The sequence below is a fragment of the Meles meles genome, chromosome 8, assembly GCF_922984935.1.
Source record: "Meles meles chromosome 8, mMelMel3.1 paternal haplotype, whole genome shotgun sequence".
Lineage (NCBI taxonomy): Eukaryota > Metazoa > Chordata > Mammalia > Carnivora > Mustelidae > Meles > Meles meles.
In genome coordinates, this window is record NC_060073.1 from 57,983,763 (window position 1) to 58,006,263 (window position 22,501).

Consider the following 22,501-nt stretch of genomic DNA (forward strand, 5'->3'; position numbering starts at 1 on the left):
TAATACATTGACATTGTTTGTAGCCATCAACACCACCCATTTCATGCCTCTTTTCATCTTGTAAAACTAAAATTCTATCCCTAAGATATAATAAATCCTCACTTTTTCCTTCACCCAGCTCCTAGCAACAACCAAATATATGATTTCTTTTTCTTTTGTTCCTATGCTTTTGGTTTCTTATTTAGTAAATCATCTCTAAATCCAATGTCATGAGGCTTTTTCCTGACGTTTTTCTCTTAAAAGTTTTATAGTTTTAGGTCTTTTATATATTCTGAGTTAATTTTCATTTGCGGTCTAAGGTAAGGATTAAACTTCTTCTTTTCCATGTAGATATCCAATGTTCCCAGAACCGCTTGTTGGAAAGACTGTCCTTTCTTCATTGAATCATGTTAGCACAATGATATGGTTGTGAACAAATAAGAAACATTAGGGTTTCACCTAATAATGATATGTATACCTACCTCCAGTTTCTGACACAGGGGTCCTAAAACTCTTGTAAATTTCTAAGTGATTTGAGCATTAGGAATATCTTTTGCTCCTAGATAGGCACTGGTCACCAGAAAGACCAAACCATAATTAGAAGTTTGGAAGAAACCCCAGCCATTTTCCCAGATAGAAGAGAGGGGCTGGAAATGGAGTTAGTCATTGATCATGCCCAAGTGAGAAAGTCTGCATAAAAAATCCCAATCATATTGGGTCTGGAGAGCTTCCAGATTGGTAAACACATCATCCACCTATCAGGAGGTTGATGCATTCCAACTCCACGGGGACAAAAGATCCTTTCCTGACCTTGTCCTATGCATCTCTTCATCTAGCTGCTCATCTGTATCCTTTATCATATCCTTTAATAAACTAGTAAACATAAGTAAGTATTTTTCTGAGTTCTGTGAATTAGCAAATTAATCAAAATTGAGGAGGACAATATAGCAAGCTCTGACTTAGAGCCCATCAGTCAGAAGCACAGATGACAGCCTGGATTTGTGATTGGCATCTGAAGTAGAATGGGAGCAATCTTGTGAGACTGAGCCCTTAACTTGTGGGACCTGATACCATCTCTAGATGGATAGTGTCAGCATTGAGTTAAATACAGGACACCCAGATGGTGTTGCAGAATTGCCAGGTGGGAGAAACCACCCCCACACCTGGTGTCAGAAGTGTTATGAGTGAGGTGGTAGTATGAGAGTAAAGGAGAAACACAGGAGGAAGGACTGAGTTTTTCCTAACACAAAGGTTAAATCGCTTGGTTGTAATGTGTACTCCTTTTAGTATGCTGCTGAAGTTGGTTTGCTGGAATGTTATTGAGGATTTGTGCCTCAATGTTCATAACAGATATTGTCTATTCTGTCCTTTTCTTGTATCTTTTAGAATACTATATGTGATTTGTTTTATCTTTATTTCTGTTTCACTGATCTATTTTTCTGTCCCTGAACTGATACCACACTGTCTAAATTATCCTAACTTTAAATTGTTCTATTATCTTGTATTGAATGCCCTTCAGGCACCTCAAGGGGGCAATTGAATCTTTTGCCTTTAGTGTGATGCTTACTGTAGGTTACTTATTTATATTTTGAATATATATTTCTAGGATTGAGGACATCTCATTGTAAACTTAATTTCTGTTGATTTTTAGTCATGAATGGCTATTTAATATTAACAAATGCTTTTTCTGTACATATTGATATAATTATGTTTTTTCCCCTTTTTTGTTATATTCATTGATTATCAGATATTAAACCAAACTTGCATTGCTGGGATAAATTTAACTGACAATATTTTTTTATCATTAACATTGAGAAGTCTTCTATCAAGAATAATTTATATTTATATGCTTATTTGGGTAATCTATCTTTTTACTCTTTTTTTTAAGATGATGTACTGTATGGTGACTAACATAACACAATAAAAAAAAACTAACATAAAAAAAGATTTTACTTATTTATTTGGAGTGAGAGAGAGAGAGAAGGAGAAGGCAGGGGGGAGAGGCAGAGGGAGAGGGAGAAGCAGACTCCCCACAGAGCAGGGATTTCCCCCCACATGTGGGACTTTGTCCCAGGACCCTGTTATCATGACCTGAGCTGGAGGCAGATGCTTAACTGACTGAGCCACCCCAGATGCTCCTACTCTATCTCTTTTAAAATTTCTATGAGTTCTGAAACTTGACTTTTTAAAAAATTTATTTATATTGAGATGCAGTTAACATATAACACTGTATAAGTTTAAGGTGTACAGTTGTTAATTTGCCACATTTACATATTGCAGTATGATTACCACTGTAGCATTAGGTAGCACTTTTAATCATATCTTTTTTATTTTTTATTTTTTTATATTTTTATCTTCTTTTCCATTTCTATATTCTTATCTTTTATTTTTTATCTCATTACCATTTCTTTTTTGGTGGTAGGAGCACTTAAAATGTAATCTCTTAGCTATTTTGAAGTTTATATTGCAACATTTTTGTCTATAATCATTATGCAGTACAATAGATCTCCAGGATATATTACTAGTTGTAACTTTCCATTGACATTTTGCTAATTTTTAGAACTTATTGCTAAATTCTAAATTTTTACATTCATTTTATTCATTTCAAAGCCTCACTCAAATCAAATTTCATTATAAACGGATATTATGTGACAGAGTAATTATGAGTGTAATTTTGTACTCTCTCTGGTACCATTTATACTTCTCAGAAGGGAAAGAAACATCTGTTGTAGGGTTTGAGACCCTGGGACTAATCTGAAATTAGCCATTCATGTGGGAATACTTCAAATCTCTGAGTTCCTGGTTTTGATTCAACAACACAATCAATCTGGAGGAATAGGCAACTCGTCTATGTTTGCTCAAGCTTAAGAAAAGAGAGAGACAGTGATGGGGGACTATAGTATATTAGTTTGAGGAAGAGCTTTCTAGACCTCAGGAAAAAAATACTCAAAATTATTTCGGACTCTTGAGACTCAGCTGTGCTGAAAATAAACTGAGAGTATGAGGACAAGGTGATCCCTCTGAAGATAAGTTAAATAATTCTTTGGATCGCCTCATTGTTGACAGGTAAATCAGTGTAACCCCACCATGAAGAACTAGCCATTTATAAAGTTAGATGAGGATGCTCTTGAAGTTCTCCTCAACCATCCTTTAGAGATTTTGGCCCACACATCAGCTGGTAACAACTTTGGAAAAGGAAGCGTATGCAGGTATATTCTCTGGGTTTAGGGATAATTTAATAAGAAATAACATACTAACCAGTAGTTTCATGGTGAATTAGTTTCACAGTGAACATCTGGCATTAACAGAGGTGTTGGAATAGAAAGTTAGGATTATTTTATGGATTTTGCATGGGCCATATTAGTTAGTTCATGAAACCACAGTTATAAAGTAAAAGAAATCAGAATGTATGTCCTATTGCTTCTGAGTACGTTGTGAGAATCATTTATGATAAAATTTGTGAAAATCTTTAACAGGAGCTTTCTTTTTAATTTTATTGCATATTGTAGTGGAACAAAGGTTAAATTTTAGAATGAAACTAGGGTGTGTTTTCCCCTACAACATGCTGATTGTGTGACTTTGGAGGAATATTTAGCTTATATAAAGTATGTTCCTTCTTTTAGAAATTGAGAATAATGGTAACCTCACCAGATTTTATGCAAATCAGCAACTGGGCACTGGAAATGACATTTGTGTTTTGTGTGGTACATATAATATCAAAAGGTAGCAAGTGTTACTATTTTCAAATGTTGATGTTGTTTGATTGATTTAGAGCTCAGCAGTCCTTCTTTCCCAAACTGTATTCTAATTTGTTAGGTGTGGTAAGAAGCTCATGTACCCTAGTTAGTACTGCAGTATAAATTTTATAAAAAATAAAGATTTAATGATTTAATGAGTAATGTATAGAATTGTGGAATTATTAAGTTGTCCACCTGAAACTGATATAACGTTGTATGTCAATTACACTTCAATAATAATAAAAAGAGGCTGTGTTCTTTAGCACGTAACTTCTCCTCCCTGGGAATTTTTTTAAACAATTTTAACAGGTATCCTTTTGGGGATAGATGATAGATAGATAGATAGATAGATAGATAGATAGATAGATAGATATAGATATAGATGATATAGATATAGATAGATATAGATAGATATGAATTACCATGAAAACATGAACAACCTGACGAAGTCACGTTTTTCCAGGAATCCTAAAAAATCCAGGGAACATAATTTTTTGGGTGTGTCAATGAGTTGTTTCTGTTTTAAAGCTATTATATATTTAAGTGATCAGATGCTGGTTCTCTTATGGCCAAAAATTCACTAGGGCAGCAAATTTCAAAAAGCATTGCAAAAATGAAAGGCTTATTGTCATTCAAAGCATTGTAAGTATGGAAAGTTTATTATTCCTTCATGTCCTGCTTTCAAAAAATTTCTATCTAGAATTAACCTCATGCAAAAAGTCTCCAAGATTATTTTGGAAGGGTACTTTTCAGTGAAGGCAATGTTATAAGTCCCCCTATTCTGTGCCCTGTTGCCTTGTTAAAGAGAGGAACCTGAGTTATTTACTGAAACTTTTTCTCAACCTGGCTATCACAGACAGAAAGAGAATAGTGTCAGGCAGAATATTGTGGAGCTTCTGTGCCTAAGGAGACACTGTACTCCAGCTAGTTCTTAATGAGATTAATAGCTGGCAGTGAATAATACAATACTTGTAATTTCAGAGAAGCTCATCAAGGAGGACTTAAAATGTTAATAAATTTGCTTAATTGTATTTTTACACTAAGTAATTCTACTGTATATTTATCAGAGTATAGGTGCTTTTGACTGCTCCAAGGACAAAAAGGGAAAGAAAGCAAGAATATATCTTCATGTAACCAGAATCACCATGCATGACTTTAACTCCACTGCATTCACCAATCCTAGTACCTTCGTCCTGATGGGCATCCCTGGTCTAGAAGACTTGCATATTTGGATATCCATCCCTTTCTTCTCAATGTATATTGTTGCCCTCATGGGAAACATACTCATCCTTTTCATCATCAAAACTGAGACTGTTCTCCATGAGCCCATGTTCTATTTTCTTTCCATGTTGGCCATCACTGACCTCATCTTGTCAACCTCCACTCTTCCCAAGATGTTGGGTATATTCTGGTTCAATTATCACGAAATCAGCTTCCATGCCTGTCTCACTCAAATGTTTGTCATCCATGCTTTCTCTGGGGTGGAGTCAGGGCTTCTTGTGGCCATGGCACTTGACCGGTATGTGGCAATCTGCAATCCACTGCGACACTCATCCATTCTTACAAATTCTGTGGTGGCTCAGGTTGGCCTCGTGGCACTTCTGCGTGGGTTAGTACTAATGACACCACATCCCTTCCTGGTGAGGAGATGGCGATATTGCCAGTCCAATGTAGTCCCACACACATACTGTGAGCACATGGCTGTGGTGAAATTGGCTTGTGCTGACATTTCCATCAATAGTCTTTATAGTTTGGCAGTCATTATCTTAATTGTTGGGACTGATGTGACATGTATCTCTCTGTCCTATGTACAGATTCTTCATACTGTATTTAATCTCCCTTCTAATGATGCCAGGTTGAAGACCCTCAGCACTTGTGGGTCCCATGTATGTGTCATCCTAACCTTTTACATCCCTGCTCTTTTCTCCTTCCTCACCCACCGTTTTAGTAAACATATGCCACGCCACACCCACATCTTGCTGGCCAACATGTACTTGTTGGTACCGCCTATGCTGAACCCTATCATCTACGGAGTAAGGACCAGACAGATCCGAGAATGTGTTCTACAATTATTTATGACTAAAATCAGCTGAGAATTCTGGGTCTTATTTTCTACTTATTCCCATCCTCCTATAATTCTTTGGTATAAATTTCTTGGAGTCTAGCTTTAGTGAGACCAAACATTAGAATCTTAATTCTTCCTCTTACTATTTCTGGAAGTGGAAATTATATTTAATTTATCTAATAAGCATCTGTAAAACAGATATAATAATACCTGTGTTATATGTTAATGGCTACAAAGTGTTCAGCACTGTTTCTAGGGTATTTTAGGTAAGATTATTTCAGTGTGTGAAATAATTCTTCTGTGTATTATAAGTTTGCTCACTGTCTTTATGAAACATGCTTACTAGTTTGTCTTATAAAATTAACCAAATAAGAATATCTACCTGACCATTTTTTTCCATAGAGGAATTTTAGACCAGATAATCCAAATGGCTATCTGAATTGGGTTGATTTGTACTCTCATTGTAACCATAAGGGAATGTTGATGAGAAGTGGGCAGAAGAGAAAAATGTTGGGTAAGCCATAGGGCTTTCACCTTGCAACTTATGAGAAGGGTGCATTTTAGGAACTCCCTTGAGAATGAATACAGATTGTAAAGTGAGTCATTCCCACTGCTAGTGCAGACATTGTGTATCTTTCACATTTGTAAAAATTTCAAAGAATCAGAACTCTTCTTTGTGAAATGAGCAAGTAAAATAAAATGATGACTGATTTTGCATTCATCAATCTACTCAGTATCTAGTAAGCTTCTGTAATGTGCTTAGTACTTATATGGCCATAGAAGACATGACAGTAAACAAAAGAAGGAGAATTACTTCCTTTAGTGGAGTTTATAACCAATAAAGAAAGATGGTAAATGATAGTAATTCATGTATACTTACTATCATATAGAATTTTCTAATAATATTTAATACTATAAATTTCAGTCTAATCTATTTTTAGTTGTATCCCACACCTTTTGTTTGCTGATTTTCTATTTGGATTTCTATATCTTAAATCTTAAATTCTTCAAATATAATAGTGCATTTGACTAATGTGTTCTTTCATTCCACTAGTTATTCTTCATGTAATCTGAAGCTCTGCACTTAAGTGCATATACATTTATTATGGTTACATCTTTTTGGCAAATTTATCTTTATATAAAATCCATTTTTATCCTTGACACTATTTTTATTCCGAGTTCTAGTTTGTCTTATATTGATATAGCCACTTCAGTCTCTTTTAAATACTGTCCTCATGGCATATATTTTCCATCTTTTTAGCTTATATATGTTTTTATATTTAAAGTAAGTTTTTTGGGGTACCTGGGTAATTTGGTCAGCTGAGCGTCTGCCCTTCAGCTCAGATCATGATCCCAGGGTTCTGGGATCAAGTTCCACGTCAGACTCCTTAATAGGCGGAGAATCTGCTTCTCCCTCTCTCTCTCAAATGAATAAAATCTTAAAAAAAAAAAAACCAAAGTAAGTTTTGTACACAAATTTAGGTTGTCTTGTTGTTTATTTGACTTTACTATCTCTATCTTAAATAGGTGTGTTTAGGCCATTTTCATTTATGTAATTAGTGATATGGTTGAATTTCTGTTTACGGTTTTGATTTGTACTTCTTGTTTGTTGCTCTTCTTCATGCCCTCTCCCACTGCCCACTTTGGGATTTGAATAGTTTTAGTAATGAGTTTTGACTTATCCATTGACTTTTGGCTATATCTGTTATAGGGATTTTTAGGGATTTTTTTGTTTTTGTTTTTGTTTTTTTAGGATTGCTCCAAAGCATGGCTTTCCAGTTTGGGCACTATTACTATCTGTAGCCAGGTAATACTTTGATGTGAAGGTTGTTCTGTGTACTGCAGGATGTTTAGCAACTTCTCCGGTCTATGGCTGCTAGATAATCAGGAACAAAAAGTGGTATCTCTAGAAACTGTCATATGTCTTATTGGGAGCAAATGGGACTATGAACTATGGATGTACAGATTGCAATATACATACCTAAACATTCACAATGGACTTACAGTTAATTTTTACCGCTCCACGTGAAATGTAAATGAACCTTCCCATTATAGGATCCTATACTTCCCTACATGCTGCAGTCTGGGTCGTATGTATATCTGCATGCATGAAAACCCCACAAAAGCTAATTAAAAGTTCTTTTAAACAACTAGAGCAAGTGAGTTTCACATTCAACCAAACAATTATAAATTCTGTTGCTCTTCCTTTACTACTGATCTCCTAACTTTCTCGTTTGTGTAACTTCTCTTCACCCAGAACTTATTTTAGGATTTCATTTTGAGAAAGTTTGCTGGTGATGGATTCTCTCAGAGTTTTTCATCTAGCAAAGCCTTTATTTCATCTGCATTCCTGAAATATATTTTCTATGTATATAGCATTCTGGGTTAACTGGTATTTTAAAAATAAATTTCAGCACTTAAAAATATTACTCCACTGTCTTCTGGACTTTAAGTTTCCTTATGAGGAATTAGTCATTCAAATTGTTGTTCATCTATGTATAATATCACATATTTTTCTGACTTTTTGCAGTAGTTTTTTTTATCTTTGGTTTTTAACAATTCAACATGTTTTTTTCTATATATATGCTTTTCTTTGAGTTTAGTTGTTTAAGAATCATGGAGTCTTTTTGTAAATTACATGTAATTTTGTAAATTACAGATTAACAAAATCTGTAAATGTGTGTCTTTTACCAAGTTTGAAAAAGGTTTCCCATTGTTTTATTAAATATATTTCTCTGTCCAATATTTTTTTTCTTCTCCTTCTGGGATCCCAGTGACATGAATATTAGAGATTTTTATATGTGTTCCACATCCCTGAGGCTCTGTTCATGATTTCAGTGTTTTTTCTCTATTCTTCAAATTGATTTTTTTCTTATTTGCTTTCAAGTTTACACTTTCCTTTATTCATTCTGCTATTATGTTCATCTAATGAATTTCAGATGTTAAGACTTTTACGTGTAAAATTATGATGTTGTTACTTTGTAATACTTTCTGTTCTCTCTGCTGAAGACCTCTAACATACTTCAACAGTGTTTACTTTTAAGTCATGAAGGAAACTTAAAATAACTGCTTTAGATTCTTTGTATAACAATTCCAGAATCTGAGTGGATCATCCTTTCTCTTGACAGTCACATGTTTTGTGTTTTTCCGTATGTTTAATATTTTTAAAATTTTATCCTGGACATTTGGCATATGGATCATCTCAAAATTCTTTGTAGAGGGTTGATATTGTTTTCCTTTGTTTTGTTTTACCAGGAAATCAATTTGCATTAGAACCTGTGGAGGTTCTAATGGATGTTTTTTGTCTATCCAATGGATCCTCTTTGTCTATCCATCCTGAGATTTGGAGAGGGTTTATATTGTAGTTCAGTTCTCAGAGCCTTTGTTGTGTTTTGTTGGGTCTGTTCTATGCATGTGCAGCTCAGGAGTAAGCTCATGGTTTGTGTCAGTTCAAATACAAAATTAAAGAAGCCACTTAATCCAATTCTCTTCTCTCCATGATTCTTTTCATATTTTGCAATTATTAGAGGTCATCTCTCATACCTCCACGGTCAAAAAGACAGCATTTCTGGTAGAATTCTAGCTGCATGTATCACCATGTCATCAAAATGGATACTGCCCTTGCGGAAAGAAGAAGGAAGGAAGGAAGGAGGGAGAGAGGGGCGGGGAGGGAGGAAGGAATGAAGGAAGGGAAGGAAGGAGATAGGATAATGATAGGAATTTCAGACAGTCTCCAATATCAGCCTTCTATTTTTTTCTTCTCTTTCCTCTCCTTTCCTTCTTTCCTCCCTTCCATCTTTCCCTCCCTTCTCTTTTTTCCTTCTTTCTTGATTTCTCTTTCTTTCCTTTTCTTTCTTTCTTTCCTGGCCTGAAAAGTAAACCTTCTCTTGGAGTTTTTCTGCTTGTATTATTCTATGACAGGGATATAACTTTCAATTCGGTCTAGTAGAAAAACAAAGAAGAAATAAGAGGATCTTCCTCTTTATCTCCAACTCACAGACAACTTTCTCCTGATCCTCTGACTAGTTAACAATGAGGTGTATCTTACATTTTTGTTCCCTGTACAACCTGTTATATCTCTGTGGGATGCTTGCTCCCTAATCAGTAGAAGGAAACAAATGGTAAAATTTTCTTGAGAACCTACATGATATAAGTCACTTCTTCAATATTTGACTCCCTATCTTAACTTGATTTATTTGCCGACTTTATGGAATTCTGTGGTAACTATTTTGTATTTTGTTCAGATTTTAGTTGTAATCTGTTAGGGAAGCTGGCTATAGTGGACTTATTTGGCAAGACTGAAATACCTTCTTAATATAAAGTTTTAAGCATATAGTAAAACAGAGGTAAATGCTATGAAAAAAATAAAGAAATGGAAATGAGGGAATATTGTATATGTGATGGAAGATATATTTCTATTTATGGTTGTCAGGAAAATATCATTTAGTAAATGATATGTGAGAAAGTACTTGGAGATAGCAGATTTAATAAGGCAGACTGATAAGAGTATTTTAAGCAGAAGTGGGAAGAAAAAAGCACTGAATTTTGCACTGTCCTTGAAATCTGAAAGAAAGGAGAAAACCAATATAGTTTGAGAGTGATAAGGAAAATACAAAGACGAGAATACTAGTGGAAAAAGTTCAAGGATATTTCACCCCACATGTAGAACAGCCAGGTAATGCTAATGTCTTTGGCTTATGAGTAATAATGGCAGTCACTGGGAATATTTTTAAAAATTACTTTGAATATAAATAGACTAAACACTCCAATTAAAAGACACAGAGTGATGGAATGGATAAAAAGAATCCAGGACCCATTTATATACTACCTACAAGGGACTCATTTCAGACCTGAAGACACATGCACATTGAAAGTGAAAGGATGCAAAGGATTTATCATCCAAATACATATGCAAAAATAAATAAATAAATAAAAAATAAGCCAGGACAGCGGAAACTTATCTCAGACAAAATAGAGACTTAAAACAAAGACTATAACAAGAGACAAAGAAGGACATTATGCAACGACTCAGGGGACAGTCCAACAAGAAGGTATAACAATTATAAATATTTAGGCACCCAAAATGGGAGCACCCAAATTCTTAAAGCTTAATACTTAATGTTAAAACTAAACATTAGGGTAGGGGCACCTGGGTGGCTCAGTGGGTTAAAGCCTCTGCCTTCAGCTCCGGTCATGATCCCAGAGTCCTGGGATCGAGCCTCGCATCAGGCTCTCTGCTCAACAGGGAGCCTGCTTCCCCCTCTCTCTCTGCCTGCCTCTCTGACCACTTGTGATCTCTGTCTGTCAAATAAATAAATAAAATCTTAAAAAAAAACCAACTAAACATAAAGGAAATAATTGGTAGTAATATAATAGCAGTAGGGCATTTTAATATCCCATATACATCAATGAACAGATCATGTAAACAGAAAACCAACAACAGAACGGTGACTTGGAATGTTTCAAAGGACCAGATGGATTTAGCAGATATGTTCAAAATGTTCTTCCCTAAAACAACAGAATACACATTCTTCTCAAGTGAACATGGAACATTCTCAAGAATAGATCACAAATTAGGCCACAACACAAGCCTCAACAAATTCAAAAATATTGATATCATACCACGTGTCTTTGAAGATTTTATTTAGTTATTTATCAGACAGAGAAAGAGAGAGAGAGAGAGAGAGCACAAGCAGGGGGAACAGCAGGGAGAAGGAAAGGGAGAAGCAGGTCCACTGCTGAACAGGGAGTCCAGCACGGGGCTCAATCCCAGGACCCTGCAATCATAACCTGAGCTGCAGGCAGATGCTTAACGAACTGAGCCACCCAGGAACCTTGCCATGCATCTTTTCTGAGCACAGTGCTATGAAACTAGAAATCAACCTCCAGAAAAAAAATCTGGAAAAAACACAAATACATCAGAGGTTAAATAATATGCTACTAAACAATGAATGGGTGAGTGATGAAATCAAAAGTACATAGAAAAAAATAAAAATGAAAACACAACAGTCCAAAATCTTTAGGATACAGCAAAAGCAGTTTTAAGAAGGAAGTTTAGAGCAATACAGGCCTGCATCAAGAGGCAAGAAAAATCTCAAATAAACAACCTAACCTTATGCTCAAAGGAGTAAGAAAAAGAAGGAAAAAAAAACACATAGAGCCAGCAAAAGGAAGGAAATAAATAAAGATTAAAGCAGAAATAAATGACATAGAAACAAAAAAAGGAGATATTTCTTTGAAAAGATCAACAAAATTGATAAAACTTTAGCCAGACACATTAGAAAAAGAAAGAAATCAAAAAAACAAAATCACAAATTAAAGATGGGAATAAAAATCAATTTAATAGAAATACAAATGATTGTAAGAGAATATTTTGAGAATCTATATGCCAACAAATTAGAGAACTAAGAAGAAAAGGATAAATTCCTAGGAATATAGAATCTACAAAAACTGAAGCAGGAAGAAATAGAAAATTTGAACAGACAGATTACCAGCAAGGAGATTGAATCTAATAAAAAACACTCCCAACAAACAAAAGTGCAGACCAGGTGGCTTCACAGGCAAATTCTACCAAACACTTAAAGGAAAGTTAATACCTATTCTTCTCAACTATTCCAAAAACACAGAAGAACTTCCAAATGCAATCTATGAGGCTGATAGCACCATGATACTAAAATCAGATAAAGACACCATGAAAAAGAGAACTATAGACCAAGATCTCTGATGAACATAAACACAAGAATCCTCAAAAAATATTAGCCAACTTAAAGTAACAACATTAAAAGAAGGCATTCACTGTGACCCAGTGGGATTTATCCCCAGGATCAATAGTTCAATATTCACAAATCAATCAATGTGATATGTTACATCAATAAGAGAAAGGGCAAAAACCATAATATCATTTCAATAGATGCTGGAAAAGCATTTAATGGAGTACAACATCCATTCGTGATAAAAACCCTCAACAACATAAGTTTAGAGTGAACTTACCTCAACATAATAAAAGCCTTATATTAAAAACCTACAGCCCATATCATACTGAGTGATGAAATACTGAGAGATTTCCACCTAAAATCAGGGACAAGACAAGGATGTCCATTATCACCACTTTCATTCAACATAGTACTGGAAGTTCTAGTCATAACACTCAGATAACATAAAGTAATATAAAGGAATAAAAGGCATCCGAATTGGTAAGGAAGAACTAAAACTTACACTATTTGCAGATGACATGATACTCTATATAGAAAACTCTAAAGACTCTACCAAAAAAAACCTGCTAGAACTGATAGATGAATTTAGTAAAGTTGCAGGTACAGAAATCTGTTGCATTTCTAACACTAAGAATGAACCAATAGAGAAATTAAGAAAGCATCCCATTTACAATTACACCAATAATAATAAGATATCTAGGAATAAACTTAATCAAGGAGGTGAAAGTCCTATATTCTGAAAACTATAAAACATTGAAGAAAAAAATTGAAGATGACACAAATAGAAAGACATTATATACCAATGGATTAAAGAACAAATATTGTTAAATAGAACTACCCTATGACCCAGCAATTGCACTACTGGGTATTTACCCTAAAGATACAAACATAGTGATCCAAAGGGACATGTGTACCCGAATGTTTATAGCAGCAATGTCCACAATAGCCAAACTATGGAAAGAATCTAGATGTCCATCGACAGATGAATGGATAAAGAAGATGTGGTATATATACACAATGGAATACTATGCAGCCATCAAAAGAAATGAAATCTTGCCATTTGCGATGACGTGGATGGAATTAGAGGGTATCATGCTTAGTGAAATAAGTCAATCAGAGAAAGACAACTATCATATGATCTCCCTGATATGAGGACGTGGAGATGCAACATGGGGGGTTAGGGGGATAGGAGAAGAATAAATGAAACAAGATGGGATTGGGAGGGAGACAAACCTAAATGACTCTTAATCTCACAAAACAAACTGGGGGTTGCTGGGGGGAGGTGGGGTTGGGAGAGGGGGAGGGGGTTATGGACATTGGGGAGGGTATGTGCTATCGTGAGTGCTGTGAAGTGTGTAAACCTGATGATTCACAGACTTGTACCCCTGGGGGTAAAAATACATTATATGTTTATTAAAAAAAAAAAAAGAACAAATATTGTTAAAATGTCCATACTACCCAAAGCAATCTACAGATCTAATGCAATCCTTAGCAAAATACCAACAGTTTTCACAGAACTAGAACGAACAAGCTTAAAATTTGTATGGAACCACAAGGCTCTGAATAGCCAAGAAAATCTTGAAAAAGAAAACAACTGGAGGTAGCACAATTCTAGATTTCAAATTATACTACAAAGCTGTCATAATCAAAACAATATGGCACTAGCACAAAAATTGACACAAAGATCAATGGAAAAGGATAGAAAACCCAGCAACAAACCAATGATTATACGGTCAATTAATTTCAACATGGGAGGAAAGAACATATCATGGGAGAAAGACCATCTCTTCAATAAATGGTGTTGGGAAAACTGGAAAGTCACATACAAAGAAATGAAATTGGACCACTTTCTATACCATACACAAAAATTAACTCAAAATGGGTTAAAGACATAAATGTGAGACCTGAAACTCTAAAAATCCTAGAAAAAACACAGGCGGTATTTCTCAGACATCAGCTGTAGCAACTTTTTTCGAGATATGTCTCCTGAACCAAGGATGTAAAAACAAAAATAAACCATTGGGACTAAATCAAAATAAGAAGCTTCTGCACAGTGAAGGAAACAATCAACAAAACTGAAAGACAACCTACTGAATGGGAAAAATATTTGCAAAGGACATATCTGACAAAGGATTCATATCAAAAGTATATAAAGAACTTATACAACTCAATACCGTGCATCTTCTAAACTTGGTAAACTCACATATTAGTTCTAGTAGCTTTTAGTAGGCTATGTAAGATTTTTCTACATAGAAAAACCATATTAAAAGTAAATTTCTTTTTAATATCAATTATTTTTATTTCCTCTTACTTACCTTAATGCATTGGCTACAAGCCCCAGTACAAAAGCAAGTAGACATTGTAAGAATAGAGAGTCTTACTTTTCTTTTTTTTTATAATAGAGAGAAAATAGTCTTATTTCATTGTGATGTAACCTACCACTTCTCATAGGTTTTCTTTACCCTACTGGTGAGTTTCCTTCTTTTCCTAGTTTTCTGAAATTTTTATCAGAAATTCATGATAGATTTTGTCAAATATTTTTTCTGCATTTATTAACATCATATGCAATTATTTTTGTTTAATAATATGGTGAAAAACATTAATAGATTTTTCAAATGAAAATTTCCCCCACATTTGTAAGGTAAGCACTACTTGACTATGATGTAGTATCATGTTATATATCATTAAAGTTGATTTTGCATAATTCTTGTTAATACTTACTGTAACTGAATTTTTTTTAAAGATTTTATTTATTTATTTGACAGAGAGAGATCACAAGCAGGCAGAGAGGCAGGCAGAGAGAGAGAGAGGAAGGGAAGCAGGCTCCCCGCTGAGCAGAGAGCCCGATGCGAGGCTCAATCCCAGGACCCTGGGATCATGACCTGAGCTGAAGGCAAAGGCTTTAACCCACTGAGCCACCCAGTGCCCCTATGAAGGAATTTGATAACTAATTTTATTTCATGAAAGTTTTCCTCTGGGTTTGGTGTCATTGTAGGACTGGCAACAGAGAATGAATTTGACTCTTTCAGAGACTGAATTGAGTGATAAATAGCATGCATATTGCAGTCACTCTCTGAGTGAAATTAAGAAATATCACCTAGATGAAAGTAATATTGGCAGACAAATAGATAGTTGAAGGACACATTCCAAAATATTGATGCATGAATATTTCCAAACCCTGAAGAATTTTATACCATCAGAATCTTTTTTAAATCAAATCTGTACATAAATATTACTGCTGGAATGTCTGTACATACTCAAGAATTTCACCATATCTTTGACTAGGTCCCACAATCTTCTCTCACCTTCAGTGAGAAAAAGCCATATATAATCTATTGAAAAAGCAGAGATTACATAAAGACATGATGGAGTGTGAGTTTAGGAGACTCTAATAAAGGCTGAAGTAATACCTAACTGGCCTTTACTAATCTCAGTTTGGGGCATACTGAGAGATGTACAAGTTGGAGGTTAGCATAAAAGAATTTATTAATTTTTAAATACACTTAGATTACTCTTTCTTTACAAATATTTTCACAACTCGGTCCCGAATTTGCTTTGTCCTAACCCCATAAATGACTGGATTTAAACAAGGAGGAACAACCACATACAGATTTGCCAGGAGGATGTGAATGTAGCGAGGAATATTTCTACCAAATCGGTGGGTCATAAAAGAGAAAAATGCTGGTGTGTAAAAGGCTAAGATGACACAAACATGTGAACCACACGTGCTGAGTGCTTTGAGTCTGGCATCTCTTGAAGGAAGGCAGAAAACAGCTCGTAGGATCTGAACATAGGAGAGGGCAATAAGAATCAAGTCAAAAATCAGAGCAGCAATGGTAAATAAGCCATAGATGATGTTGACCCTTATGTTAGCACAGGCAAGACGGGCGATTCCCATGTGTTCACAGTAGGTGTGAGGAATAATGTAGTGTCCACAAAAGGGCAATCGTTTGAGAAGTGGGCAGAAGGGGATAACAAGGAGAACTGGCCTCCCCACTACAATGGAGGCCATGATGGCTACCACTCTATTGGTGAGAATAGTGGTATATCTCAGTGGATAACAGATGGCGACAAAGCGGTCAATTGCCATGGCCAGCAGTACAACAGATTCCATGCCAGTGTAGGTGTGGATAAAGAACATTTGGATGAGACAGCCTTCAAATCTTATCTCCCTAGAGTTGAACCAGAAGATAGCTAGCATCTTGGGAATGGTAGAAGTGGAGAGGCCCAGATCAATAAAGGAGAGGAGAGCCAGAAAATAGAACATGGGTTGATGAAGACTCTGCTCAGTCTTGATCACGAATAGGATTGTGACATTCCCCATGAGTGCTATCAGATAAACAACAAAGAAAGGGAAAGCAATCCAGATATGGAAAGCTTCTAAACCAGGAATACCCAACAGAAGGAAGGCAGAGGGATAAGAGGCACTATCATTTACAGAAGACATCCTGAGGAGAACTCTTGGAAAATACTCTATGGTCTTCTTCAGTATTTCTGGGGAGACATAAAGGGATATATGGTGGTTGGATGTATATAATAGCATACCAACTAGACACTTAGGAACATAATAGGAATTTGAGGACAACTGACTATTAAATTCAAATTATTGACTATCCCATTTAATATTCCAAGGAGATTGCAGAAGTTAGAAATAATCTTTTCTGCTGTGGTGGTGATTCATGATCATTTTTAGCTCATTCTTTTGTGAAATTCTCATCCATATTTACTAGTATCAACTGAAAACCCTTCCAGTAACCAAAATTTGTATTATATCGTTAAATTACATTGGTTACTTAGTTGAGTGGATATGTAAGAGAAAACTCTACCAAAATGTTGTAAAAAACAAAAAATGTGGAATTGGAATGGTGAGAAACTTTGGATATGGTGATCAAGAAGATATCTACCTAGGCTTATTTGACTGTCATTGTCCCCTCTTTGTTAATTATTATTTTCCCCCTTATTTGCTTTAATAAGACTGTGTTTATAGCTATCTTTTAATTAAATGTGCTTTTATGCTATGACTGATAAATTTATTAGTATTTTTCTACTTTTATTGTTAAAAAATTCACCACATAAATAATGCAAAAAAGATAGTTTTAATACAGGTTTAAAAAAGTTATTAAACTCAGCATCCATATGTGTTATTAAAAAAAGAAACTTTTAGCAAACTAGGCAAAACATAAAACTTGTTCAATTTAATGAAAGAATTTATGAAAAATGCACAGCTAATATCATACTGAATGGTAAAACACAGAATGGTTTGTTTCTAGGGTTGGGAATAAGGTAAGCATATCAACCAGTATCAATTACATTTAATATTTTACTAGAGGTCCCAAAAAGGTCAACGTAGCAAAAATAAATAAATAAATAAGAAGATATTAAGATTGGAATGAAAGAAATAAACTTTCCTATTCATAAGTGACATGACCACTTACATAAAAATTAAAGAATATAGAACTAATTATTTAGCTTATCAGTTAATCAGGTAAAAGAATCAATACTTTTCCATATACTGTTAGAAAACAATTAGAAACTAAAATTTTCAGTTAAAATTTTGTGAAAATTCCCACTACCACTTAAAATGACATCAAAAGCATGGAGTGCTTAGCAATAAGCACTTAAAATTGTAAAACATGACAGAAATTAAAAAGACCCAAAAAAGTTTTAAAGTATAACATGGTTTGGAAGACTGAAATATATTATGATATCAGTTCTTCTTAAAAAGATCAATAACTTTAAAATTATTTAAATTAATACCAAGAAATTAAACCTTATTCTAAAATAATTATAAGAATACCCTAAATTGTTTGGAAGAAGAGTAACAAAACAGAGGAACTTATAATAAAGGACTTCAGACTTTAAAATGTATAGTAATCAAGGCCATGTGATAGTTGAAAAATGATGGACAAATAAATAAGTAGAGAAAGAACAGAATAGGCTTATTTTATGTCCTCAGTTAAATATTATAAAGTGATCAATAGAGTAATCCAGCGAAGATAGGAGAGTTGTTTCTACCAATGATACTGGTGCAACTAAATGTACATATATTAAAAAAAAAAGAACCTTGCTTCCAACTTCACAATAAAATCAAATATTAATTACATTTCTAAAATATACCTAGATATATTTTAAAAAAGCAACTCAATTTCTAACATGTATGAAGTCAAAGGAAGGAAAGTATCTTTGCAACCTAGTGGAAAATAATGGTTTCGTAGAACACAAAAAGCAGTAACGATTAAAAAAATAGCCTTTTATGTGCTATTAAATTTTAAATTTTATTCTTAAGAACGTGAATTTAGAGGGCAAAAACTGAGAGAAAATATTCACAATCCCTTACAATTTCTTTTACAATTTCTGTAAAGTGATTTGTGTTAAAGGCATATGACAGTGCTTAAAATAGCAAATAAGAAAGCAAGCAATGGGGGCGCCTGGGTGGCTCAGTGGGTTAACCCTCTGCCTTCGGCTCAGGTCATGGTCCCAGGGTCCTGGGATCGAGCCCCACATCGGGCTCTCTGCTCCGCAGGGAGCCTGCTTCCTCCTCTCTCTCTGCCTGCCTCTCTGCCTAGTTGTGGTTTCTCTCTGTCAAATAAATAAAAAATATTAAAAAAGAAAGCAAGCAATGGAAAAAGAAGAGCCTACATTGTTGCTTAGCAGAGGAAAATATACAAATGACATTAAACTTCTCAAAATATTTAGACATCAGGAAATGTACATTAAAATTAACATGACATATTATTACACATCCATTCTAATAGATGGATTAGAATCTATTCTATAGAATCTATAGATTCTTATTAGAATCTATAGATTTTTATTCTAAAATCTAGAATAAAAGATTCTAGATTCTAGATTTTTTTATTCTAAAAAAAAAGCTCACTGATGATCATCGTCCCCAAGGCTTTACAGCTATCACAATAGAGCAACCATTTCAAAGAGGTCACTCTATTGACACCACTTTGATTTCCATAGTTCTGGATTCTGGTCATTCACTCAGGCTAATATCTGCTGTGAAAGAATACCTTACTGTGCCTGGGTGCTCCTTCTCTGAGGGGTAGCTGAGTAAAAGGGCACTTTCATCCTTGATATTTCTGTAAGTATATTACCTGATGTAACTCCCCAAAATGCTCTTCAGTGTCCACTGTGTTGAGCTGCCCTGCCTGTCTTGGCCTTCTCACGGGAGACCTCCCACCATATACAAATACAACCTGGGCTACCTTCCCAAGGCAACGTTCTGCTTCCTCCTGCAATGTCAGGCTGGCCTTTCTGCCCAGGATCCCTCAAGAGGACGAATTTATGCAGAAGATGTAGCTCCCCTGAGAAGGCCATCCTTGTCAGTCCCTGCAGCGACCAGGTGTCTGGGAGATTGAGTCAAGTTTTCTGAAGCATCTTGGTTCAAACCTGCTTTCTTTTCATATTTGTCTCTTGGGCATGCTAACTTTTTTATGTAGCTTATTTCCCGGTCCATCTTTTCTATCTATTAATTTTCTCTAATTACTTTAATCATAGTCTCTTCATATTTGAAGCATATATATACATATTATAAGATATATATATACTATCATCTTTTATTCACATTTCTGAATTAATAGTAATGCTCAATGCATTATATAATTCCATTTTAAGCTGTAAAATAACATGTTGCCACCTAAAAAACATTTGTTTTCTTAACCTTTGATTACCTGTTTCACAGTCTGTTTCTATATTAAATTATGCCAGAGAGGTTAAGGAAACTTCCCTGGAACTAAACTCATTTAAAATCCTGTTTCATAATAGTTACATGACTATGGTAAATTACCTAATTTCTGAATTTCCACCTACTCATTATAAAATGTGAATTACCGGGCGCCTGGGTGGCTCAGTGGGTTAAGCCGCTGCCTTCAGCTCAGGTCATGATCTCAGGGTCCTGGGATCAAGTCCCGCATCGGGCTCTCTGCTCAGCAGCAAGCCTGCTTCCCTCTCTCTCTGCTTGCCTCTCTGTCTACTTGTGATCTCTCTCTGTCAAATAAATAAATAAAATCTTAAAAAAAAATGTGAATTACCTAAAGAGCCAAATGTAGTTCCTAGAACATTATAAGGGGTCAAGAAATATTAGATGTCACTATCGGTAGCCATAATACCTCTTGTTTCATAGCATTTATACGATTCTTACATCACGGGAATTGTGGAGTGCCTCTTCCCATCAGTACCCTATATAAGGAGTCAGTTTTTCTTACTAATAGTGCCTTGTACCCATTTACATGTAAAATTTATGTACTTTTGTTCATAGTTTTTCTTTAATATGCTCATGTTGTGTGTTTAGTTTATTCATCTGAAAAATGAGAGTGTTTCTGTTCAACTTTGAAAATGCTACTTACTCTAATATAATGTTAATGTTAATATGCAATATTATTATTGCTTCAGTTCTCTCAGCTTTAGAAAGGGAAAGAGCTAGAAAACTACTTATTGTAAGTATTTACTGTAGTTGTAAGAATTTAAAGAATTAATACTTACAAAGTCATGAAAACAGTGCCTGGCTTATAATATATATATCTATTTTTTGGTATTATTATTATTATTATTATTATGCTAGTCAATTTTTGTCAACTTCATGGAATTTTTTCATGTAAGTGCTATTTTATTTATCACATAATTGCTGTCATTTGTCATATGTGGTTGGAACTGTGCTTATATTAAATATTTATTATTGTTACTTTTGGCTGACATATCCTAAGATAAATGAAAGACTTCATAAATCTGCACATAGGATACCACCTTCCCTAGATATTGTAATGTGACAATTTTTAGAGTAGAAAATAAGCTTCATTTTCTCATACTGAAACTTCCTTAATATCTGAAGACCAAATTTCATAATTTATACCTGAAAGTTCTAGTTACCCTTTCTCTTATCTGCTTAGTTCTGACCCCATAAATTATAGGGTTTAGAGCAGGTGGGATGACAACATAAAAGTTGGCAAGAAGAATGTGGATGTATTGAGGAACATTTTGGCCAAACCGGTGGGTCATGAAGGAAAAAAACGCTGGAGTGTAGAAGGCCAACATTACACACACATGGGAGCCACAAGTGCTGAGTGCCTTCATTCGGGCATCCCTGGAAGGTAGGCAGAAGACAGCATGGAGGATATAGACATAGGATATGATAATGGCTGTGATGTCAAACACCAAAATAGAGATGGCACATAAGCCATAGATGATGTTCACCTTTATGCTGGTACAAGACAGGCGGGCAATGCCCATGTGCTCACAGTATGTGTGGGAGATGATTTGATGCCCACAGAAAGGTAATCTTAAGATGAGCAGAACAAAGGGGATTGCAACGGCTAAGGGTCTCAGGAGGATGATCAATGCTATAACAGATACCACCTTGTTTGTTAACACCAGTGTGTACCGAAGAGGGTTACAGATGGCCACATAGCGATCATAGGCCATGGCCACAAGCACAGCCGACTCCATGCCAGTACATAAGTGGATGAAGAACATCTGAATGAGGCAGCCCTCAAAAGTGATTTCTCTTAGGTTGAACCAGAAGATTCCAAGCATCTTGGGGATGGTGGATGTGGACAGACCCATGTCAACAGATGACAGAATGGCCAGAAAGTAGAACATAGGATGATGGAGACTACGATCAGTCTGAATCACAAAAAGAATTGTAATGTTTCCCAATAATGCTATCAAATATACAACACAAAATGGAAAAGCAATCCACATATGCATGTCTTCTAGCCCTGGAATTCCCAGCAGGAGAAAGAATTTGGGATGGAATTGTGTGTCATTAGATGGGACCATGTTTCTGTTTCACTCGTACTGCTGCATGTAACATAGACCAGATGTCTCATTCACTGAGAGGTGCCAGCTCTTCTTGTCCAATGTTACTGATTTCCTACAGAATGATACAAAAATATGTTTGAACTTTTCTAAACACCCCACCCATCATTGCATAACTGTGGATTTTTTTTTGAAAACTGAAGTATATATTGTTATCGTTTGATCTCAACTGATCTATCAGATTC

General features: G+C 35.1%; 3 protein-coding genes across 3 annotated transcripts; 1 reads left to right on the plus strand and 2 right to left on the minus strand.

The window, feature by feature from the left end:
* Positions 1-4,861: 4,861 nt before the first annotated feature.
* LOC123949088 (olfactory receptor 52E2-like) lies at positions 4,862-5,809 on the plus strand. Its single transcript, XM_046016399.1, has one exon. It carries the CDS (start codon positions 4,862-4,864, stop codon positions 5,807-5,809), a length of 948 nt encoding a protein of 315 aa, XP_045872355.1.
* A 10,193-nt stretch (positions 5,810-16,002) lies between these two features.
* On the minus strand, positions 16,003-16,947 carry LOC123948970 (olfactory receptor 52E4-like). Its single transcript, XM_046016201.1, has one exon. The coding sequence runs from the start codon at positions 16,939-16,941 to the stop codon at positions 16,003-16,005; it is 939 nt and encodes a 312-aa protein (XP_045872157.1). The 5' UTR covers positions 16,942-16,947.
* A 4,391-nt stretch (positions 16,948-21,338) lies between these two features.
* LOC123949028 (olfactory receptor 52E1-like) lies at positions 21,339-22,277 on the minus strand. Its single transcript, XM_046016301.1, has one exon. It carries the CDS (start codon positions 22,275-22,277, stop codon positions 21,339-21,341), a length of 939 nt encoding a protein of 312 aa, XP_045872257.1.
* Positions 22,278-22,501: the final 224 nt, after the last annotated feature.

Coding starts and splice junctions, on each gene's coding strand:
- LOC123949028 (XM_046016301.1), bottom strand. CDS start 22,277: ATGGTCCCATCTAATGACACACAATTCCATCCCAAATTCTTTCTCCTG.
- LOC123948970 (XM_046016201.1), bottom strand. CDS start 16,941: ATGTCTTCTGTAAATGATAGTGCCTCTTATCCCTCTGCCTTCCTTCTG.
- LOC123949088 (XM_046016399.1), top strand. CDS start 4,862: ATGCATGACTTTAACTCCACTGCATTCACCAATCCTAGTACCTTCGTC.